At 48.9% G+C, this 19,081-nt stretch overlaps 1 protein-coding gene across 1 annotated transcript; it reads right to left on the bottom strand.

Moving 5' to 3' along the window:
- Positions 1 to 10,678: 10,678 nt before the first annotated feature.
- Positions 10,679 to 14,752, bottom strand: LOC142574532 (uncharacterized). Its single transcript, XM_075683593.1, has one exon. It carries the CDS (start codon positions 14,750 to 14,752, stop codon positions 10,679 to 10,681), a length of 4,074 nt encoding a protein of 1,357 aa, XP_075539708.1.
- Positions 14,753 to 19,081: the final 4,329 nt, after the last annotated feature.

Raw genomic sequence — 19,081 nt, 5'->3', positions numbered from 1 at the left:
ATTACGTTAGCTCCATTATGGCGTTATGCCGCGTCGCAAACCAAGCGCAAAAAAATGAAAGCAGATAGAGTTCTGTGGTAATTTTCTTTTATTGCGATAGCAATGCGCACTACGCGAACAAGGGACACGAGAAACACGAAGGAAACGAGGACACAGTGCCGTTCGTGCTCCTTCGTGTTTCTTCTGTAATTCGGTTATGTTATTTTATACAGGACCCCACTATATTAAATGTCCCTTGCTCGCATAGTGCACTATTCACCGTCATGTCTTAACTGTTCCAATTTGCACAAATAGCCACCTTGTTAGTGCAACTAGCATTTATTGCCTACTTCAGGCGCTTTGAGCCTATCTATCTATCTATCTATCTATCTATCTATCTATCTATCTATCTATCTATCTATCTATCTATCTATCTATCTATCTATCTATCTATCTATCTATCTGTCTGTCTATCTATCTATCTATCTATCTATCTATCTATCTATCTATCTATCTATCTATCTATCTATATAGCTTGGTCCTCGTAGTTGAGACGCCGTCGATGTTGTTGCACCACCGTCCTTCGAGCTTTGTCGTTCGACTCTCGTCATGCCACCGTCGCCATACCACTGTAGTCCTACAGTAGTCACGCATTCGTTGTCAAACTACCCTCGTGAGGAGGCCGTCGTGGTCATTCCATCGTCGTCAAGTAGACTTCGTGATACAGTCATCGTCACGCTATTTTCATACACTCGTCGTCCTACCGTCATCCTGCTATCGTCGTCATTGCGTCGTCGTGATGTCGTCGTGGCCGTTCAGTCGTCGTCATTCTTACTTCGTCATCCGACCCTCGTCATGCCCTTATCGTCACGCTGTCATATTGCTATCGTCATCGCTTCAGAAACGGCATCCTACTGTCGTCATGCAACCTTCGTCACTCCATTGATGTCTTTAATTGTTCGTCATTCCCTCATGCCTCCATTGTGATCCAATCATTGCCACTACGTCGTCGCCACACAGCTGCTGCCATGCATTTGTTGTCATACTGTCATCGTCATGTAGTCGTGACAACGTCTTCACTTCAGCTTGGTCATCCGCTTGTCATTATACCGTCGCCGTCACGCCGTCGTCGTCCCACGGTCCTCATTCCGTCGTCATCACGCCAGCGTCGTTATACCAGCGTCATCGTTTCAACTTCGTCATCTTATTGTCGTCGTGTCATCGTCTTTATACATCCTATGTTATTCGATTGATGTCATTCCTTCGTCATTCCATCACCGTCACTGCATCGTCGTCGTGCAGTCGTCGTCATGGTTGCTAATGACGTCAGGTTGCTCGTCGTCAGGACACTCGTGGGCAACCTTGGCAAGCGAGTGCCATGTATATCGCGTATAGCCAAACCAACGAAAGTCTCGGAATGACCCCTAGAGATTTTAATTGAGTCATCGCCGTGTCACTACTACATTGCTTTGGTTCTGATCACATTACCGCCGACAGCCAACGCGAGACTGGTTCTTCGGTAATTCTTTTTCTTATTCTCTTCTTCGTCATTCAACTGTAGTGGCTGCCGAGTCGTATATGGGTCTCGCGCATTGCGCTAGCGGCGCCATGCAGTCGTCAGTTGAGAGCTGGACGTTTTCTGTTTTTCCTCAGGCCACCGTCACTGCGCTGCCGCAGTGACATCGACAGAACCTATAGCGACAGACGAGACGCCTATACACGGTGAGTAATGGCCGCTCGCACCACTCGTAGGTACCGTAAAGTTTATGCGCACGCACGCACATCACGTCCGTTTTGTCGCCCAGCGCTACAGCCATGCGTGCCTCCGGAACGCGTGTAAAACGACACGACGCGAGTTTCCAGCTCCCTGTCTCGCGTTTCGCCAGCGTGGCTTCTTTTTTTTTTTTTTTTCTGCGCGCCGGTCAGACAGAGTACAGACCGCACAGTGGTTGCCGTCGGAGGACTGCTGTGTATACACGTACAACGCGCAGAGCGCGGGCATAGATCGCGGGCTTTGTGGCGTCGGCGGCGGGTATAGTATAATGCGTGCGGGTGTGAGGGCGAGGCTTGCTCTAATTAAGCGTGCCAACCTCCGCAACGCACACCGAAGTTCGGCCCGCCGTTTCTCTCCCAACCGACCCCGCCGTGCGCACACAAGCACACGCCCTACTTCGGGGACTCGATAACGGGCGCCTTTAATGCGGCCCGACACGACGCCTGCGCGTGTGTGTGCATACGAAGACGCCCTTAATTAAGCGCCCGCGCCCAAATCCTTTCCCGCCGCCCAGCGCATAGATCACCCGTCGGAGGTGTTTAATTGCGCCTGTTGCGGAACTTCCAAAAGAAGCCGGGCGGCTTATGAAAATAAGGCTGTAAGGACGCGGTGTGTTCTCAGGGATAGATAGATAGATAGATAGATAGATAGATAGATAGATAGATAGATAGATAGATAGATAGATAGATAGATAGATAGATAGTATTGTGCTGTGACAAGTGTTACTTCGCCGGAGAAAGAAAGTCATACGACTTAAACCAGACACGCGCCTGGTTTGCTTGCCCATAAACCGGAGGAAAGGGGTAAGATAGGAGAGAGGAAGGAAAGACAGAAGGAAGGAAGAAAGGAAGAGGCTCGCCGACGCCGATCAGGCACCGACGTCGGTCAGCGACGCCACTCGATATATAAGAAGTTGAAGAATCGGAACGTGGAGAGATGCTAAGGATGCTGAGGACTCGGTCGTGTGTGTATGGACGTCGAAATTGGCAAGGGACGAGGTATCGCTGCTCAGCCGTATACGGTGGCAGTAACTACAGCAACAAATAATAATAATAATAATAATAATAATAATAATAATAATAATAATAATAATAATAATAATAATAATAATAATAATAATAATAATAATAATAATAATAATAATAGTAGTAATAATAATAATAATAATAATAATAATAATAATAATAATAATAATAATAATAATAATTCTTACCCGAAATTTTTGCGTTAAGAACTGTGGCTTTCTTTGTAACACATCTATTGAAACGCAACAACAACGTAAGAAAAAAAAAACGCGATACTTCTAAGAAGATGACGAAAAAAAGAGGGAGCGAATCTGCAGCCTTTCATACTTGTATTTAGCGGCATTCCAGGACCTCAAGGTGGCCGTCCTGTTATACAGAGCGTTTATTTCCTGCCTTTCGTCGCCTCTCCAGTCTCGCCTGGATTTCTTAGATCGATAATAAGTTGCTTTGTTTTCTTTTCTCGGTCGCTTTCGTCGCTGCATATATATATGCTCATTATATTGCGACTCGTAGGGTAGAACACACTTTTTTTTTTAGTGTTTTCCCTAATGAGTAAATGCGTTTATCGCTTGCGTATATAGTTAATGGTTTATGCATATGTAGCGGTGGGTATAATAGGCAGCTTGGAGGAGGTAGGTGTATCACGCAGCCATCATAACTTGGCGCAGAGGGCGGGTACACTGGGAGGGGACCGCTAGTTGAAGGTGTTAATTAATCGAGCCTTGGGGAATACGTGGAAGAACACGGATAAAGACCAGCTGCAGCCCGTACCCGTCGGTCTCGTCCAACACTTCTGTTTTCACACGCACCTGCGCTCAAAACGAGCGAATGTTTCAAGGTGAATCAATTTGAGGAAAAGTAAGAAACAATATTATACGTGAACACGTTTACGTTTAGTAAAGTGAATCCATTCTTTGCTTTGTCTCGTTGTTTACACGCACAGGCTTCGAAGACTGATTATTTCTACATCTCCGAATTAGAATGCATGCGCCGTACATGCTGATGGAAAACTTATTAGCTCGGGATACAAGGAGCTTGTGCTGCGCAAATAAGTATTCGTTGCTCTAGTTGCGTCTCAAATATTTCGAAACGGTGAACCCCGTCTTCCCGTTCGACCATGCTAGAGCAACGCATCTATTCGACTTTACTAAAGAATGTTCCCTTAATACCCGCCGCCCCACCGACAACTTAACGGGGAAGAGGCCGCCGATTGGCGTAAAATACAGACCGGGGTGTTCCCCCATTTAACATTGCTAAACGCCATGTATCCCACTCGTTATAGGGCCAACTGTCCTTGGTGCGGTGGCATACCTACCCTAATACACATAACCTGGGAGTGCACTAAGCACCCTCATAGGCTAAATACCAGTAGGACAATGGAGCAGTGGGAGGCACAGCTCGCCCGCTCCGACCTGGCAGGACAAAAGTCCTTAATTAGCCAGGTCAGGCAGGCGGCAGAGGCCAGTGGGGCCCTGGACTGAGAGGCTCCGACCACCCCTCCTTCAAATCTTTACAATTGCAATAAAGTTTCTCTCTCTCTCTCTCTCTCTCTCTCCCTTAATTTGGTTTCTTGAAACTGTCTGTGGGTCCGTGTAGATTTGCTTTGGCGCCGTGGTAGGGGGCCGTTCTATATAAGTGTAGCATATTATATAGTTGATGTACGAGTTGTATTTCAAATATTGGGGTAAAAAACCGTGGTCCAACCGCGAGCTAAATTAAACCGTACGTGAGACTGCTCAAAAGGTTAATCAAACAGTATGAATTTTCTTTTTACTTCGATGAAGGCTTGCAATAAGCCGCTTTTTTTTTTTTTTTTTTGTACGCGCTCTGTGTAGCTGTGTGGGAAGGCTTGTGTCGTGTGTGAATTCGAGCAATGTTCTGTGACATTCGAGGTGGTTTACCAAGCGATCACGGCCAGACGCGGCACTGTAGGGGAGGCCTGCTTTGCGGAAACAGACGGCAGCTCTCCGCTTTCTGGACAAGCTCGTGTTAGGCGGCAAACATCTGCTTGCGTCACTTGGAAGGAGACAATTAAAAAAAGTTAATTATGGGGTTTTACGTGCCAAAACCACTTTCTCATAATGAGGCACGCCGTAGTGGAGGACTCCGGAAATTTCGACCACCTGGGGTTCTTTAACGTGCACCTAAATCGAAGTGTACGGGTGTTTTCGCATTTCACCCCCCACCGAAATGCGGCCACCGTGGCCGGGATTCGATCCCGCGACCTCGTGCCCAGCAGCCTAACACCATAGCTACTGAACAGCCATGGCGGGTGAGACAATTTGGAGGACGTTGTATCCATTGAAAAGTACGGGTGACAGCCGGCGTGTAAATGTCACTGCTCGAATAGGTCGAATAGGTCGAATGGGTCGGAAGGAACGAGCTTCGACTAACCTAACTATGCAATATCACGTAGTTTTTGTGAAGTCCTTTTAACGTCACTATGGTGAGAAAGAGCGTGATATTTAACGAAATTCAGAGAGGTCGGCGTGAGGTACATTGCTCTAGCCAGCTACTCTGTGCTCGGGGAAGGGGAAGGGCAAAAGAAAGAGGCAGGCACGAGGGGCATGATGGGTGACGACGACGAGAGAAGGAGGATGTAAAACATAAAAGCAAGCAATTTTGTCTGCTCAGAGCCTACAGTCCAGGCCCGTGCTGTTTAAAAACTAAAGTGAGGCCTGGATAGCCTTAAAACTCGACTTAACATCTGGCCAAGGGCTTAAGAGGAAGCTTTAGCTCGGGCCGAACTCCGACGTGGCCCATTCAAATACATGTAAAACGCAAAAGAAGCTTTTCTGAGATAACCTTTGGACCGATTTTAATGCAGTTTATTGCATTTGAGAGAGAAAGTTAAATTCTAGTCACTGTTGGAAGCAGAATTTCGATTTGGGGCCTGGATTTTGTTAAATGAATTTTCAAAATTTTGAAAATTAGAAAGAAATATAAGCACGAAGTTTACAAATTAATAGCTCTGCATCAAGAATTGATATCGAGGTTCTGCAAGCGGAATCCATGAGAACATTGAAAGCGGACAAATTCGATACGTCATTTTATAACTAACGCAAATTTGTTACGTTGTTTACAAAGGTTCTACTAAAGCCGCATTTCCATATTACTTAATTTTTTTTGAATTCATGTGTAACACATCAGTTTTTTTCCGCTTTAGATTTAGTATCAGATGCAATTCACAGAATTGTGGTATCATTTTTCGTTGCTGAGTTACGGAGTTATAAACTTGATCGTTTCGTTTTTTGTAAATTTTCGATTTTTGCCAAATCTTAACAAAAAATTGACGACCTGAAGCAAAAGTTAGAAACCAACAGTCACTAGATTTTAAGTTTTTCTTTTAAATGCAACAAACCTCGCCAAATTTGGTGTAGTTTAATTCGTTTTTCAGGAGCGGGCGCCCGCTGCCATCTCTCAATTGTCGATCATCCGAAAAGCGACAGAAAAGCACTGGGACCATCCGGATAATCGCTGCAGAGGACTCGAAAGATTGGACCCTACCATGCCGGCGTATATACCCGTGTGGTATGTAGGCGCCTACATGCGCCTATGCATACGGAAGGGGATCGGGGACAGAAACGCCTTATAGGAGGAGGAGGGCAGAAAAAAAAAAGAAAAGAAGGGCAAGAAGATATATGATCGTCGTATGTATATAGGGGTGAAACAAAGGTTCTGGCGTTTATGTATGTAGGCTACAGCTTGTCAATCAAGACGATGTTCTGAACAAATTAGAATAGAAAATTTAAACTTCAACGTTGCCTTGGAGGAGAAGGGATAGGACCTAGTACGCTTCCCAGATGTAGTGTTTCTCTTGTGAAGCCGAGCTAATCATATTGATAAGTAACGAGCCCTTTCGCCTCCGTAACCTGGACATCGCCCTTCCTCCCCCCCCCCCCTCCATAATATGTGCGCCACGGTTTCTGACGGATTAAAGTGAAGAAATTATTGCATCAATGGCAAGCTGCTGGTATTTCGCAAGTGGCCAGTGAGGAAGGTTTATTGCGCTAACGCTCCACTATTGAGGAAGGTTTGCGCAGTCAAGAGGCTGGCGAAGAATTTTAAGCGACTTGGCCAACCGTCGCAGATATACGGAAGGCCTTAATCCTTGCGTAGCGATGCCAGGGTTGATAGTGACTTTCTCAAGACTGGATTACTAGTGCATAAATTAGCGCTGCGAGCAAGCTTATGTTATATGGCATTATCCACATATATAGCTCATGAAAGTCGTGAAGCGGTAAAATTGGATGCCTCCGTTTTTATTTTTTTTTATTTTTTGGACATGATAACTGGTGTCCTTGTAAAATGAGCTCCTCTCGGGACCTGTGGTTTGATAATGCGTAGTTGAAAACACTGCGTGTGTGCGCGTGTGCGTGTGTGCGTGTCACCAGTTGAGAGAGTCGTCATAGACAGCACCTCAACATAGAACCGACATACATAGTTGGTTCGACGTTAGGGATGGTACCCAGAATACATGGGTGAAAAGAAGGCGCGCGAGGAGCCTTTGTGTGTGCATTACTTCTTCCTTTCGCCCATACAATTTGCGTTGCTCAGACGTTGTCTTTCAACGATATCTTCAGTTGCGCCTTCTCTGCACGCGTCGGTCAACCTCATGCTATGAGTGCAAATTTCCTGATGTCATATCCCCAGCTAATGATCTGCATTTTCTCCCCTTCCTTCGGCATTAATTCTATCTCCCTAACCAACAACCCCATATATCTGTCCTGCACCACTGCATGACCCACCAAACCCCTGTTCTTCGTCGTTATCTCGGCCACAGTGTGCGCTGTGCGCTGTGTCCAACCATCTTTCTGGCGAAGCTATCTGCGCCCAGGCGGTGTCAGTGATCCGATCGCAGTTCTTGCACAACTCTTCGTAGCCCATTTCACGTGCCGTGAGGGGGCCCCGCCCGTACAGAGGATGCCTGTGGTCCCGCCCTCCGTAAATTGCGACGCTCCTGGCATTCTGCCCGTCGAGCCCAACAGCGAGGCAGCGTGGGCTCAGCTTCGACAGCGAACAATGGTCCTGCCCAACGAACAGCCAGCGCCGCTGGCTCCCAGCTAAACGGCCTGCCCGTTAAAGGGCAACTTCGGCGTTTCTTTAACCATATTAGGATATTGTCATTTTCAAATGTCATTGACAGTCTTGTCACCAGTATACAGGGCGGCGCAATCTGCTTAGAAATTCATCAAGAATTTTAAGTAACCAATAAACGAAATGCCGAAACCGAAACGGATAGCTGCTTCGTGTGACGTCATGAAGAGTCAGTGACGTCAGACCCTACACTACCATAATGTAAACACGCAGAAACCATGCTAAACACGCAGTACACGGGGCGCTAACGCTAAAGAAGCAAAGCTGAGGACGTCTCCCGACGACACAGGGAACTTTTACAGAGTTTGCAAACTAGACAGCGGCGACTTAAGCGACGATTTCAGCGACGATTTCAGCGACTGTGGTGGTGTAGACTCTGACGTCACAAACATAGAGTGGCCAGCAGAAAGCCATGAGTCGGGAACGTAACCAAGCTTTAAAATTCATTTTCATGAAAACTAAATGACTTACAGCCATATAGCCAGGCTCAGTTAATCAGAATGCAAAAGAGAATATATATTCAAAATTCTATTAATATCAGTGGATATTGAAAAATCGCCGGAGTACGTTGCCTTTTAAAAAAAATATAAAGAAACGAACTGCACTCGTACAACTTACCCGATGACGAAGATGACGGCACGACGATTGACTAGGTAATTTTTCAAAAGCAGTTCTCCTTGCGAACCCTCCCAGACTTTGCGGTCCATGTCTGCTATTGCCTTGCCGAATAGGAGCTGTCCAAACCAAAGCGCCCAGAGATCGCTGCTTCGGAATAACAGAAACAGATCTAGAAGGCGATGCTTCCGCGGGCTTTTTGCACCGGAAGCAATTGCGGAGCCGTAAACACGTCATCGCCTGCATGTTTTGGACATCATTCATAGAGAATGTGCTCTCGCTCCGATTTCCGCTAAAAGCCAAAAACGTGGGAATAAAATTGGCGTACGACAGTCCACGTTGCCTACTGTATTCAGCGCCGTACATCTGTCTCAGTGCACACCTCTCCCCACAATTCTTCCCTCGACAAAGAGAGATAGAGAAATGACGAGGGAAATGTAGGGGGGGGGGGGAGTTAACCAAGGATGTACACGGTTGGCTACCCTACATTTGCGGAATGCGAAAGAATATAAAAGAAGGAAAGGGAAGAAAAATAAGAAAGAGTCAGCCATTGTGAACACATTCGCAGACGAGTGTCCGCTGTGACAGGCGTTCGTACATTCCAATAGCCTTCAAGGACCGCAGAAAGGCTTTTATGACCTTTCGCGTGCAAGGCTGCGTAGGCCGTGATCCCAGGATCGTTTCCTCCGAGATTGCTCAATTGTATGAGAAGCTGATACCGTCGACAAGAGTCGTACGTTGTGTCGACGTGGATTCGCATGGAAACTGCCCCTTGCTTTTAATAATACCCTGTGAACCGTGATGTGGATAAACATAAACGTTGAATGGCGTTAAATTTGCGACGAGTGTGGTGCATAAACATTGCATCAGATTGAACGTTGCGCAGGATGATAATAAAGACAATTGTACGCATCGTATCTTGTTTTATGACACTATCCACTTTACAAAAGTTTCTCTTCATTCATAGTAAAATGTTTAGCGCGCACAATTCACAAGGACACAGTGAAGGAAGACACACAAGCACGATCTAAATATTTTACTATGAATTCGTACCGACTCGCCCAACTATCAGTTCTGCTGCGCTTCTCTTCACATCATATTCCAACAGGTGCATGCATTTGGATCCCCATGTTTCTTTCTTCTCTCCCGCGTTTTTCAGTTAATGATTGCCGATGTATTTCCTTATTGCTGGTGTCGTCTTCGTCGTCGTCATCATCATCTCTCTATGCCCACTGCAGGACCAAGGTCTCTCCCAGCGATCTCTAATTGTTCTTGTCTTGCACTTGCTGACAGGGGTATTATACTATCACGGAACTTCTCCTTTCCGCATCGCTTCCGTTGTATCAGTCCTAAGAGTTTATTTGCGCTCCTCATTTTGAATAATTCGTTCGATTACTGGCCAATCGTCAATACAATGGCAAAAGGAAACTTGCTCGTCTAGACATGACGCCCGGGCTAATACGGCGAGAAAAGAATCGTTTATCGCATTTCGCGACGTTCGCTGTCGTATATTTTCGACAACCCCTCCGTGTATATCGCCAGATGCGCGACGTTTTATTTTAGTTGGCACGCGTGCAGCTCCAGATATCACTCCGGTCTCCAGACGTCAAGTGGTGCTGTTGTGGAATAAGAGACGGAGAACTTTGAGCTTATGGAAAAACGACAGACGTCCTTTCGCTTCGAGCGCATCAAGAAGACTGCTTTATTTTTCACTAGAAGGTATAGGAAATGGGAGAGAGTACTGAGAAGGAGAAAGACATAATACACCATGCCACACAAGCATTCTTGCACCACGCACGCACCAAAGCCATCGCCACAGGCCGGGCTGCCAGGGTCATGAGCCTCCGGGACATGAACGCTTGAGTGCAGTGGGGCCGTGCGGGGGCCCAAGGACCTGCGTGTCCGCAACTCCCCTGTGTGCAATAAAGTTATCACCACCACCTCCACTCTTGGAACGCACCACCGCACCGCCAGTTCGTTGGTATACGTCGCGCCCGCCAGTAAGGCACGTAGTTTGAGGGGTATCAAGTGTCCGGCGCCTCTGAGAAGAAGTTCTCCTTGCCACTTCGTCGGTGGCCCGCAGCGCGGGGGTTTAACAACTGTCTGGCGCCGCTTGGGGAGGGGGACCCTGGCTCCAGAATGGAGGATATACAACAACCTCCCCCGGATGAGCGAACTATTATTGAGCTCATTGCTCTACAATCTCCAAGGGATACAGCAGCTGTATCGGTCGCTTCACCTCAGTTCCCCCACTTAATACCAGTTTGCAGGACCGCACCCTGCCGTCTCTACCCTTAAATGTTTCCTTAATTCTGGCGGTCTTCCACATGTGGCGTTTCAAGCGGTCTTCCCTCAGGAGCACCAATGCGCCTTTCTTCAGATCACTCGATGTCGTTGGTCGGCACATATGTGCCGATCTGAGCTCCAATAAGTACTCTTTCCGCCACCGTCTCCAGAAACTGTCGGCCATGGCAGTCCGGTACTTCCAGCGTCGTGAGAGATGCATGCCACCGCCAGGAATTTCGTCCGGCAGCAGGTGTGGAGGAAGGGTCGTCAACTTTCTTCCGACAAGGAAATGAGCCGGTGACAGTGGTTCTGGCTCTTGAGCATCATCATATATGAAAGTCAAAGGGCGTGAGTTGATCACGGCCTCCACCTCATAAAGAACGGTGGTCAGTTCTTCGAAACTCAAGCTGCTCCGACCTAACACCTTTCGCAATGCTACTTTCACAGATCGCACCATCCGCTCCCAGAATCCACCCCACCAAGCTGCCCGTTCAACAATAAACTTCCATCTGATCTGGTTTCCGGCGAAGTATGACTGCAATTCCTCGACCTGCAACAGCATGAACATTGCCTTTAGATCCCTGGCTGCACGCTTGAATGTGAGCGCGTTGTCCGAATACACCGTCGAGCAAATTCCACGGCGTGCCACAAAGCGTTTAAAGGCCAACAGGAAGGCTGTAGCCGACAGGCCGCTGACAAGCTCAAGGTGGACGGCACGTGTCACAGCACAGGTGAAAATAGCGATGTAGCATTTTTTGCTGTCGCGGGACTGTTGACAAATCAAGGGCCCTGCAAAATCGATGCCAACGATGTCGAACGGGTTTCCCTTTGTCACTCTGTCAGCTGGAAGTGGTGCTACTGGTTCCGTAGCGGGAGGGCAACTTTGCCTGTGACAGACGAGGCACTGCTTGATAATTTTCTTTACGGCCTGACGTCCTCGGATAATCCAATACGATTCTCGCAGCTGTGCTAGAGTATCGCGTACGCCCGCGTGCAGCATTCTCAAATGTTCCTTCCGTATGAGCAGTGACGTGAGGGGGTGATTGCCAGGGAGAACGATGGGATGCTTAGTCTCTTCGTTGTTATCACTGAATTGCAAGCGTCCACCAACTCGCATGAGGCCCTCTTTGTCGAAGTATGGGTTGAAAGGCATAACAGGAGAGCTCTTGTGCAGCGGTCTTTGATTCTTCAGGTTTGAAATGTCGTCGCTGAACGCATCTCGTTGAGCTCTAGCCAACCAGTATCTTTCGGCGCTGATTATTTCTTCAGCTCGTAATGGGCCGATCGTCCTTCCTTCTTTGTTGTGGCAGTTGTCGACAAAGCGGCGGACCCACGCGGTTACTCGCACGACTCTGCTGAATGAACTATAGTTCTCAACATTGAAAATTGCCATGGATGACGATGATACTATGGGCATCACCGTCACCTTTCGCTCTTCCATTTGGCACTCCCCAACCTTCGAGCTCGGCTCACTTATCGTTGGCCAACACGTGTCATCCTCCTGAAGCCAACGGGGTCCTTTCCACCACAGTTCGCTTTCCCGCAGGGCCGATGGGAGAATGCCGCGGGTGATTAGGTCAGCGGGGTTGTCTGAGCCTGGGCAGTGTCTCCAATCCCTGGGATCTGTCAGCGCCTGCAACTCTGAGACTCGATTTGCCACGAAGGGCTTCCATCTGGCAGCGTTTCCCTTGATCCAGTACATAGCTACTGTAGAGTCAGTCCAGAGGATGGTAGCAACGTTCTTCAGATCCAAGGCCTTGGTAACGTAGTGGCATAGTCGCGCGCCAATAAGGGCTCCCATCAGCTCCAATCGGGGTAGCGAGAGGCGTTTCAAAGGGGCCACTCTTGATTTAGCCATGACCAAGCTGACATTTGTTAGTCCGAACGGAGACTTGGTCACAATATATGCGACAGCACCATAGGCCTTCGGGCTTGCGTCACAGAAAACATGCACCACTTTCTCCGTATCATCGTTTCTAAAGTCTGCCGCTATCAGTCTTGGAATAGACACTCCTTCGATGCGTGGAAGCTCCCTACACCAGCAGTCCCACTCAGGCTGCAAGGTTTCAGGCAAAGGATCGTCCCAACCAATTCCCAACTCCCACAACTTCTGGAACATTACCTTTACGCACAATGTGGTGGGAGCAATAAATCCAAAAGGGTCGAAAATTCTTGCCGAGACCTGCAGCACAAATCTCTTGTTGTCGGCTCTTGCGGAGAGGAAGTCGATGAGTGAAGTTAGGTTGTATTCAAAGTGGTCAGTCTGAGCATTCCAACCAACTCCCAATACCTTTGTAGCTGCAGCATATCCAGCATCAGCGTTCGTTCTCTCCACATTGCCATTCTCTAAGAAGTTGACGAGATCGCGGTCGTTCGACATCCACTTGTGTAGCCGCATCCCTGCTTGAGACAATATATCTTTGGATTCCTGGCACAAGACTTTACCCTTGTCAATGCTGTCAACCCCAGTTACAAGGTCGTCCACGTAAAGATGCTTGCGCAGAATACCTGCAGTTTCAGCATACCGTTCCGGCAGGCCTTCAAGATGATGTTGCAACGTTGCAGCCAAGAGAAATGGGCTCGACGTGACCCCGAACGGCACGCGAGTCATGCGATAGGTCACCACAGCTGGAAGCTCTTCCCCTTTCTTTGGCGTCATAGCGTACCAGAGAAACTGCACAGCGTTCCGATCGCCCTCTGATAGTGATATTTGGAGAAAGGCCTTTTCAATATCCGCAACGATGGCAATGTTGTAAGTGCGGAAATTGATCAGCAGATCAATGAGCTCTGGGTTTAGGTTTGGGCCACTTTCCAAAACATTGTTCAGTGAGAGGCGATTTTTGGCACTTGATGATGCATCAAATACTACCCTCAGTTTTGTCGTCTGGCTTTCGCGACGAACAACTGCCTGATGTGGCATATAGTACACCGGACCTTCCGACGTGCCGTAATCCTTGCTGGCTGGCTCTGCATAGCCCTTTTCTATGTAGTCTCTTATGCAGGCGTCGTATTCCCTAATCAACGAATCTCCTTCCAAGAGTCGCTTTGTCTGTGCTTTAAGACGCCTTGCTGCGCACTCGTAGTTGTCGCCAAGCTCGTAAACCATCGAATTCCAAGGGAACGACACCTTATAGCGGCCATTCTCAAAGTTGACGGTTTCTTTATAGTGCTGAAGGACTGCGTCCTCGTGACGAACTGGCTCATGTTCCTTGATACCGATGTGCTCGAGCTCCCAGAAAGACTTTAGCTGTGCTGATATTTCCTTGTAAATTTGTTCACTCACTCCTATCCGCATCACGCCAGCAGCCGAGGAGCAGACTCCTGTTGACTTCCTTGTGCCGACCTGGCCCTGGACTGTCCATCCGAATACAGTCTCCACCGCCATCAATTTGGAGCTGAGACGCTTAGTGGATCCCGTGACAATTTCCCAGTAATGATCAGCGCCAATCAAAAGGTCAATATTTTCGCTTTCGTCGCCCCGCGAGGCGTCTGCGACTTGGAAGTGAAATTTTGAAAGTTGAAGTAGAACAGAATTTGATGGAGCAGCCATGATATCTGCACAGATGCAAGGAACCTCCAGCGCTTCCACTCGCACCCCTTTTCCGTCGTACTGGCTTCCGAGCCACAGCTCCACTCGACGCGTTTTTGTGCGTGTGGTGGCTGATGTCTCACCAAAGGCAAATATTTTAAGTTCCTCTTCTCCCAGCACTTTTAACTGCAGCTTTTCGGATAGGTTGCGATGGATGAAGGTTCGCTGACTGCCACCGTCCAGGAGAAGCCGGACAAGCGTACGTTCATGTGGACCCTCTGTCCAAGCTCGCGCTGTCTGCAGGAGAAACTGCTGCTCTCCAGTGCACATCAAGTCATCTCCCGTGCCTAATGAGGACTTCAACACCGTGGCTTGCTCAATCACCGTCGACGAAGATGCATCCCCTTCATCAGTGTCGCGGCGTCTCCTGAAGTCAGGGTCGCACATTGTCGTTAAATGTCTGCCCTTGCAATGCGCACACCTGAGCCACTTAGCTTTACGGCATTCTCTTGCCTCGTGCCCTTTTGTTGTACACCGGAAACATCGACTGTCACGCTTCAGCACCTCTCTCTTATCCGCCACAGACATCTTTGCGTTGCAGTTGCCGGTCTCATGGCCGTTCGAATTACAAAATAGACATGCTGTGCTGTCCTTGATCGTGGTGTGCAGTGCCGCTGCAGTAGGCATGTTCGCCGCTTTAGTGTTGCTGTTGCGCCTTTCCTTTACCAATTCGGCACTGTTGTCTCTCGGAGCTTCGGCCCGCTGTATGATCTCCCGCGTCGCAACCTCTTTTCTCAAAAAACGCAGGAACTCCTCCAGCTCACTTCCCTCGTTCGTAGCCTCGTTTTTTCGTTGGTATTCCAGACGAAGGTCGGCAGGCACCGCTTTCTTTATTACGGTCAGTAACAAAGTTCCATAAGTGCCAACACTCACGCCTAAAGAAGTGAGGCTGCGTACACCTGTCTCTACTTCGTCGACGAGGCTGCGCAGTTGACCGAGATTCCGTGAGTCACGCACTGGCTTGATGTTAAGCAGCCGTGACATGTGGTCTTCTATAATAACTTCCTTTCTGCCGAACCTCTCCTTCAATAGCGAGAGAGCGACATCGTAGTTGCCTTCCGACAAGTCAAGTCCTGCTACCGCAGCCGCCGCCTTTCCTGTCAAGTAGCTGTTGAGGTACTTGAATTTGTCTACGTTTGAGAGATTCTGGTTAGCGTTGATAGTCGACTCAAACTGACTCCAGAACCCTTGCCACTCTCGAAGCTCTCCGTTGAATTTGTTGATTTCGAGCTTTGGCAGCTTAACGGTGGGGCGTATTTGCGAATCGTTTGCGCTAGATTCTCTTTGATCTGAGGAGTTTAGTGTGCGATCTGATGAAACATTTGTGCAGCTAAAGTCGCGTAGCATGCGTTGTACCTTTGTTTTCGCCACGATGATCTTTTCTCTGTACATTTCGGAGCATGCAATTTCCTCTTCGAAAGCTTCATCTTCAACGCCTTTTTCTATCTCCCGATCTAGCTCTTTCAGTGAGTCTTCTTTAAGAGTAAGAAGATTTAGCTTTTCTTCCAGCTCACCGATTGATGCGCTGTCGTCCATGGTGGATACTTCATTGATCAGCTTGGTTGTAGATGATCGCGCCACGGCCCTTTTTCGCTTGACTCTGTCGATGTCCATCTTTTGACGTCCCTATTCCCGGGTTTCGGCACCAAAAAATGTTGTGGAATAAGAGACGGAGAACTTTGAGCTTATGGAAAAACGACAGACGTCCTTTCGCTTCGAGCGCATCAAGAAGACTGCTTTATTTTTCACTAGAAGGTATAGGAAATGGGAGAGAGTACTGAGAAGGAGAAAGACATAATACACCATGCCACACAAGCATTCTTGCACCACGCACGCACCAAAGCCATCGCCACAGGCCGGGCTGCCAGGGTCATGAGCCTCCGGGACATGAACGCTTGAGTGCAGTGGGGCCGTGCGGGGGCCCAAGGACCTGCGTGTCCGCAACTCCCCTGTGTGCAATAAAGTTATCACCACCACCTCCACTCTTGGAACGCACCACCGCACCGCCAGTTCGTTGGTATACGTCGCGCCCGCCAGTAAGGCACGTAGTTTGAGGGGTATCAAGTGTCCGGCGCCTCTGAGAAGAAGTTCTCCTTGCCACTTCGTCGGTGGCCCGCAGCGCGGGGGTTTAACAACTGTCTGGCGCCGCTTGGGGAGGGGGACCCTGGCTCCAGAATGGAGGATATACAACAGGTGCCGTGATAAGAGCGGCATTACGGTTATTCTGGACCATGTAGAACAAACGTTGCTGTCGCAACGCGCCAACACGCCCTAACCTACGCTCTTGCAATGAGAAGTCAGGCTTGCGGCGGCAGGATGATTTATCGTATTTTGGGATATTCGACATCGCGAGTTCTCGGACACTCTCGCGCACATATGTCCTAAGTAAACCCGAAGGCAAAGCTCAAAGGCATCGCTTTTCAAGTCGGTTCTCATTACCGACGGGTATACGCTCTGCTAACGTGGAAAATCTGTGTTTTGTTTCAATACCACTTTCACCACAACATTCCCATCCACGCGGAGAAAACAAATGAAAGAAATTAACAACAACAACGACGACGACGACGACGTATTTTTGTTTCTTGTAAAAAACAACTTTCCTTGGCGCAGGCACAGACGTATAACATTGCGTGCTATATATAGCTTGGCGTGTTGATGCTGTAGCCTTCATTTTCTTCTCTGCTCGCGGTATAGTAACTGTAACGCACGTCACAGGCGTTTTTCGTCGCCTGTGACGACACAACAGTCTACAGACCAAATTGACGTCGATTTTCGCGAAAGCAAACTACAGCCCTCACACCCAGTTCGGCCTATTCGTCCCGACTTTCCATTAAGGGCCAATGCTTCGCGTAATCTTTTGCGAGTTAACTTGTAAAAAAAAAGAATGGAAAAAATCATCGACGATTGCGATGTTCCCTAGTGCGAAATTTGAGCACAGCTATATACGCGTTTTCACTTAGCGATATATTGGCTGGCGCGGACAATCTGGCTCGTGCGGCTCGTTGCAAACGGAACGATGTGAGGCGCGACTGCCTCGCTAACCGAGAGATGTCGAGAGGCGGCGCGTGGGTGACGCGCGGGCGCGATTCACAGTGGCCGCCGCAGACAGATCTCCGCTCATGCAGCGCTTTGTTTCCATACAGACGACGCGCGCTACTCTGGCGCCACCTCCGAGTCATCGTCGCCGCACTACGCTTTTCTTCTCAATAAAACCCCTTAAACTTCGTAAAGTAGTGCCACGCTTTGAAGGATGCCGCCTCCTCCTCGCGCGCTCTGGCCGACGCCGCGTCGCTATTGGCCTAATAGCATCACGTGGTCCTTCGCGCCGTGCATCAGCGCCATCTTTGCTCGAGAAGCGTCTACGGAGTGGCGAGGAGCGCATGTTGGCGCCGTTGCTACGCTCGAGCACTGTAGGAGGCGCCACGGTCGAGGAGGGAGCGTAAAAGAGAGGAGAAACGAAGAGGAGCAAAGGCGGAGGAGGAGAGTGTCGCTAATTTACGAAGTTTAAAGGGACACTAAAGGTTACCAGAAACTCAAGTTAAAGTGGTAGAGCAATGTTCTAGAAGGTCTAAGGCGTCAATATAATCGCGAACAGAGCTTTAGTAACCGAGAAATTGAGGTAAATGCATGACACGATTTGAGACCCCCCAGCGACATTCCGGTACTAGCCCGATGACGAAAGGACTCCTCATAATTTGTGTTACTAATACTCAACTACTCGTATTAAAATTATCATTTCATTTGATTATAAGACGGAAAAAAATGCTACTTGTCGACGTCTATTCGATTCTAAGAAAAAATAACAATTTGACGTTGCCCTTCAGTAATATGGGTGTTCGAAAGGTTTCGTTTTCGCTCGACTCTGCGCGCTCGACTCTGCGCCGCGCACGCTTTGGAGTTTCAGTAGTTTCGTTATCGCGTCGTGCTGTGAGGGTTCTGCTGGCTCGCGAAACTTTCATTTGGAACAAGCAGCGAGAATGCCACGTCCATGTGATGTCGTGGGAAGCCCTCGTTGCTTTCCCGCTCCGGAGAGCCGGTGTCGAGGCCGCCGTCGTAGTACGCAACGACGCCGGCAGTGCGAGCCCTCAGAAGCAGGTCGCGCTCGTCGGTGCTCAAATCGCTGAAGTTGAGCCCACCATCGCGAGCCAATCTGTCGGTGTCAGGGTCCATTGCGACGAACGTCGAAGTTAGCGTCATAGAATGAAGTACCAGCTTATGGGCGTCTTGCGCTGGAGTTTGAGGTATAGTAGCGGCGCCTGGTGGCGGTGCGGGAAACGACATCTGGGTCGTGCCAGCTTGGGTCGTATTGAGCCCTGGCTGTGGCGAAGCACGTTTCTAGGCCGAGTTTTGCGCCGATTCGCACATTTTTATGCCCTGTTGCGAGTGCGAAAAGGCTCATCGCTTCTCATAGACCACGCCGACCACGCTGCGAGCTCGACGCAGCCTATAGTTTAACGAAAACGGACTCTCCGTGTGCCGTGGGACGTAATGTGGGACGTAATTCGTTTCTCCTTCCGCTAGCCACCATACTCCCGCTTTCGCTCTGCTGTCGGCTCTGTCTTGGCTCTGTTTCTGGCCGCGCGTTCGCGTTTTGCGCAGAAAAGCCGTAGCGCCGTCTGCGGACGCCGTTCTACTCACCGATGGCGCAACGTCACTATGAGACCATGATGTCAGTGCTCCTCGATCGGAGGGCGGGCAATTTGAACTGCGCTAGAG

Source organism: Dermacentor variabilis, chromosome 3, assembly GCF_050947875.1.
Source record: "Dermacentor variabilis isolate Ectoservices chromosome 3, ASM5094787v1, whole genome shotgun sequence".
NCBI lineage: Eukaryota > Metazoa > Arthropoda > Arachnida > Ixodida > Ixodidae > Dermacentor > Dermacentor variabilis.
The sequence above is the reverse complement of the archived record's forward strand: the minus strand, read 5'-3'. Positions and strand labels throughout refer to the sequence as shown.

Bases quoted from the DNA above. Each gene is read 5' to 3' on its own strand.
- LOC142574532 (XM_075683593.1), bottom strand. From the start codon at position 14,752: ATGTGCGACCCTGACTTCAGGAGACGCCGCGACACTGATGAAGGGGAT.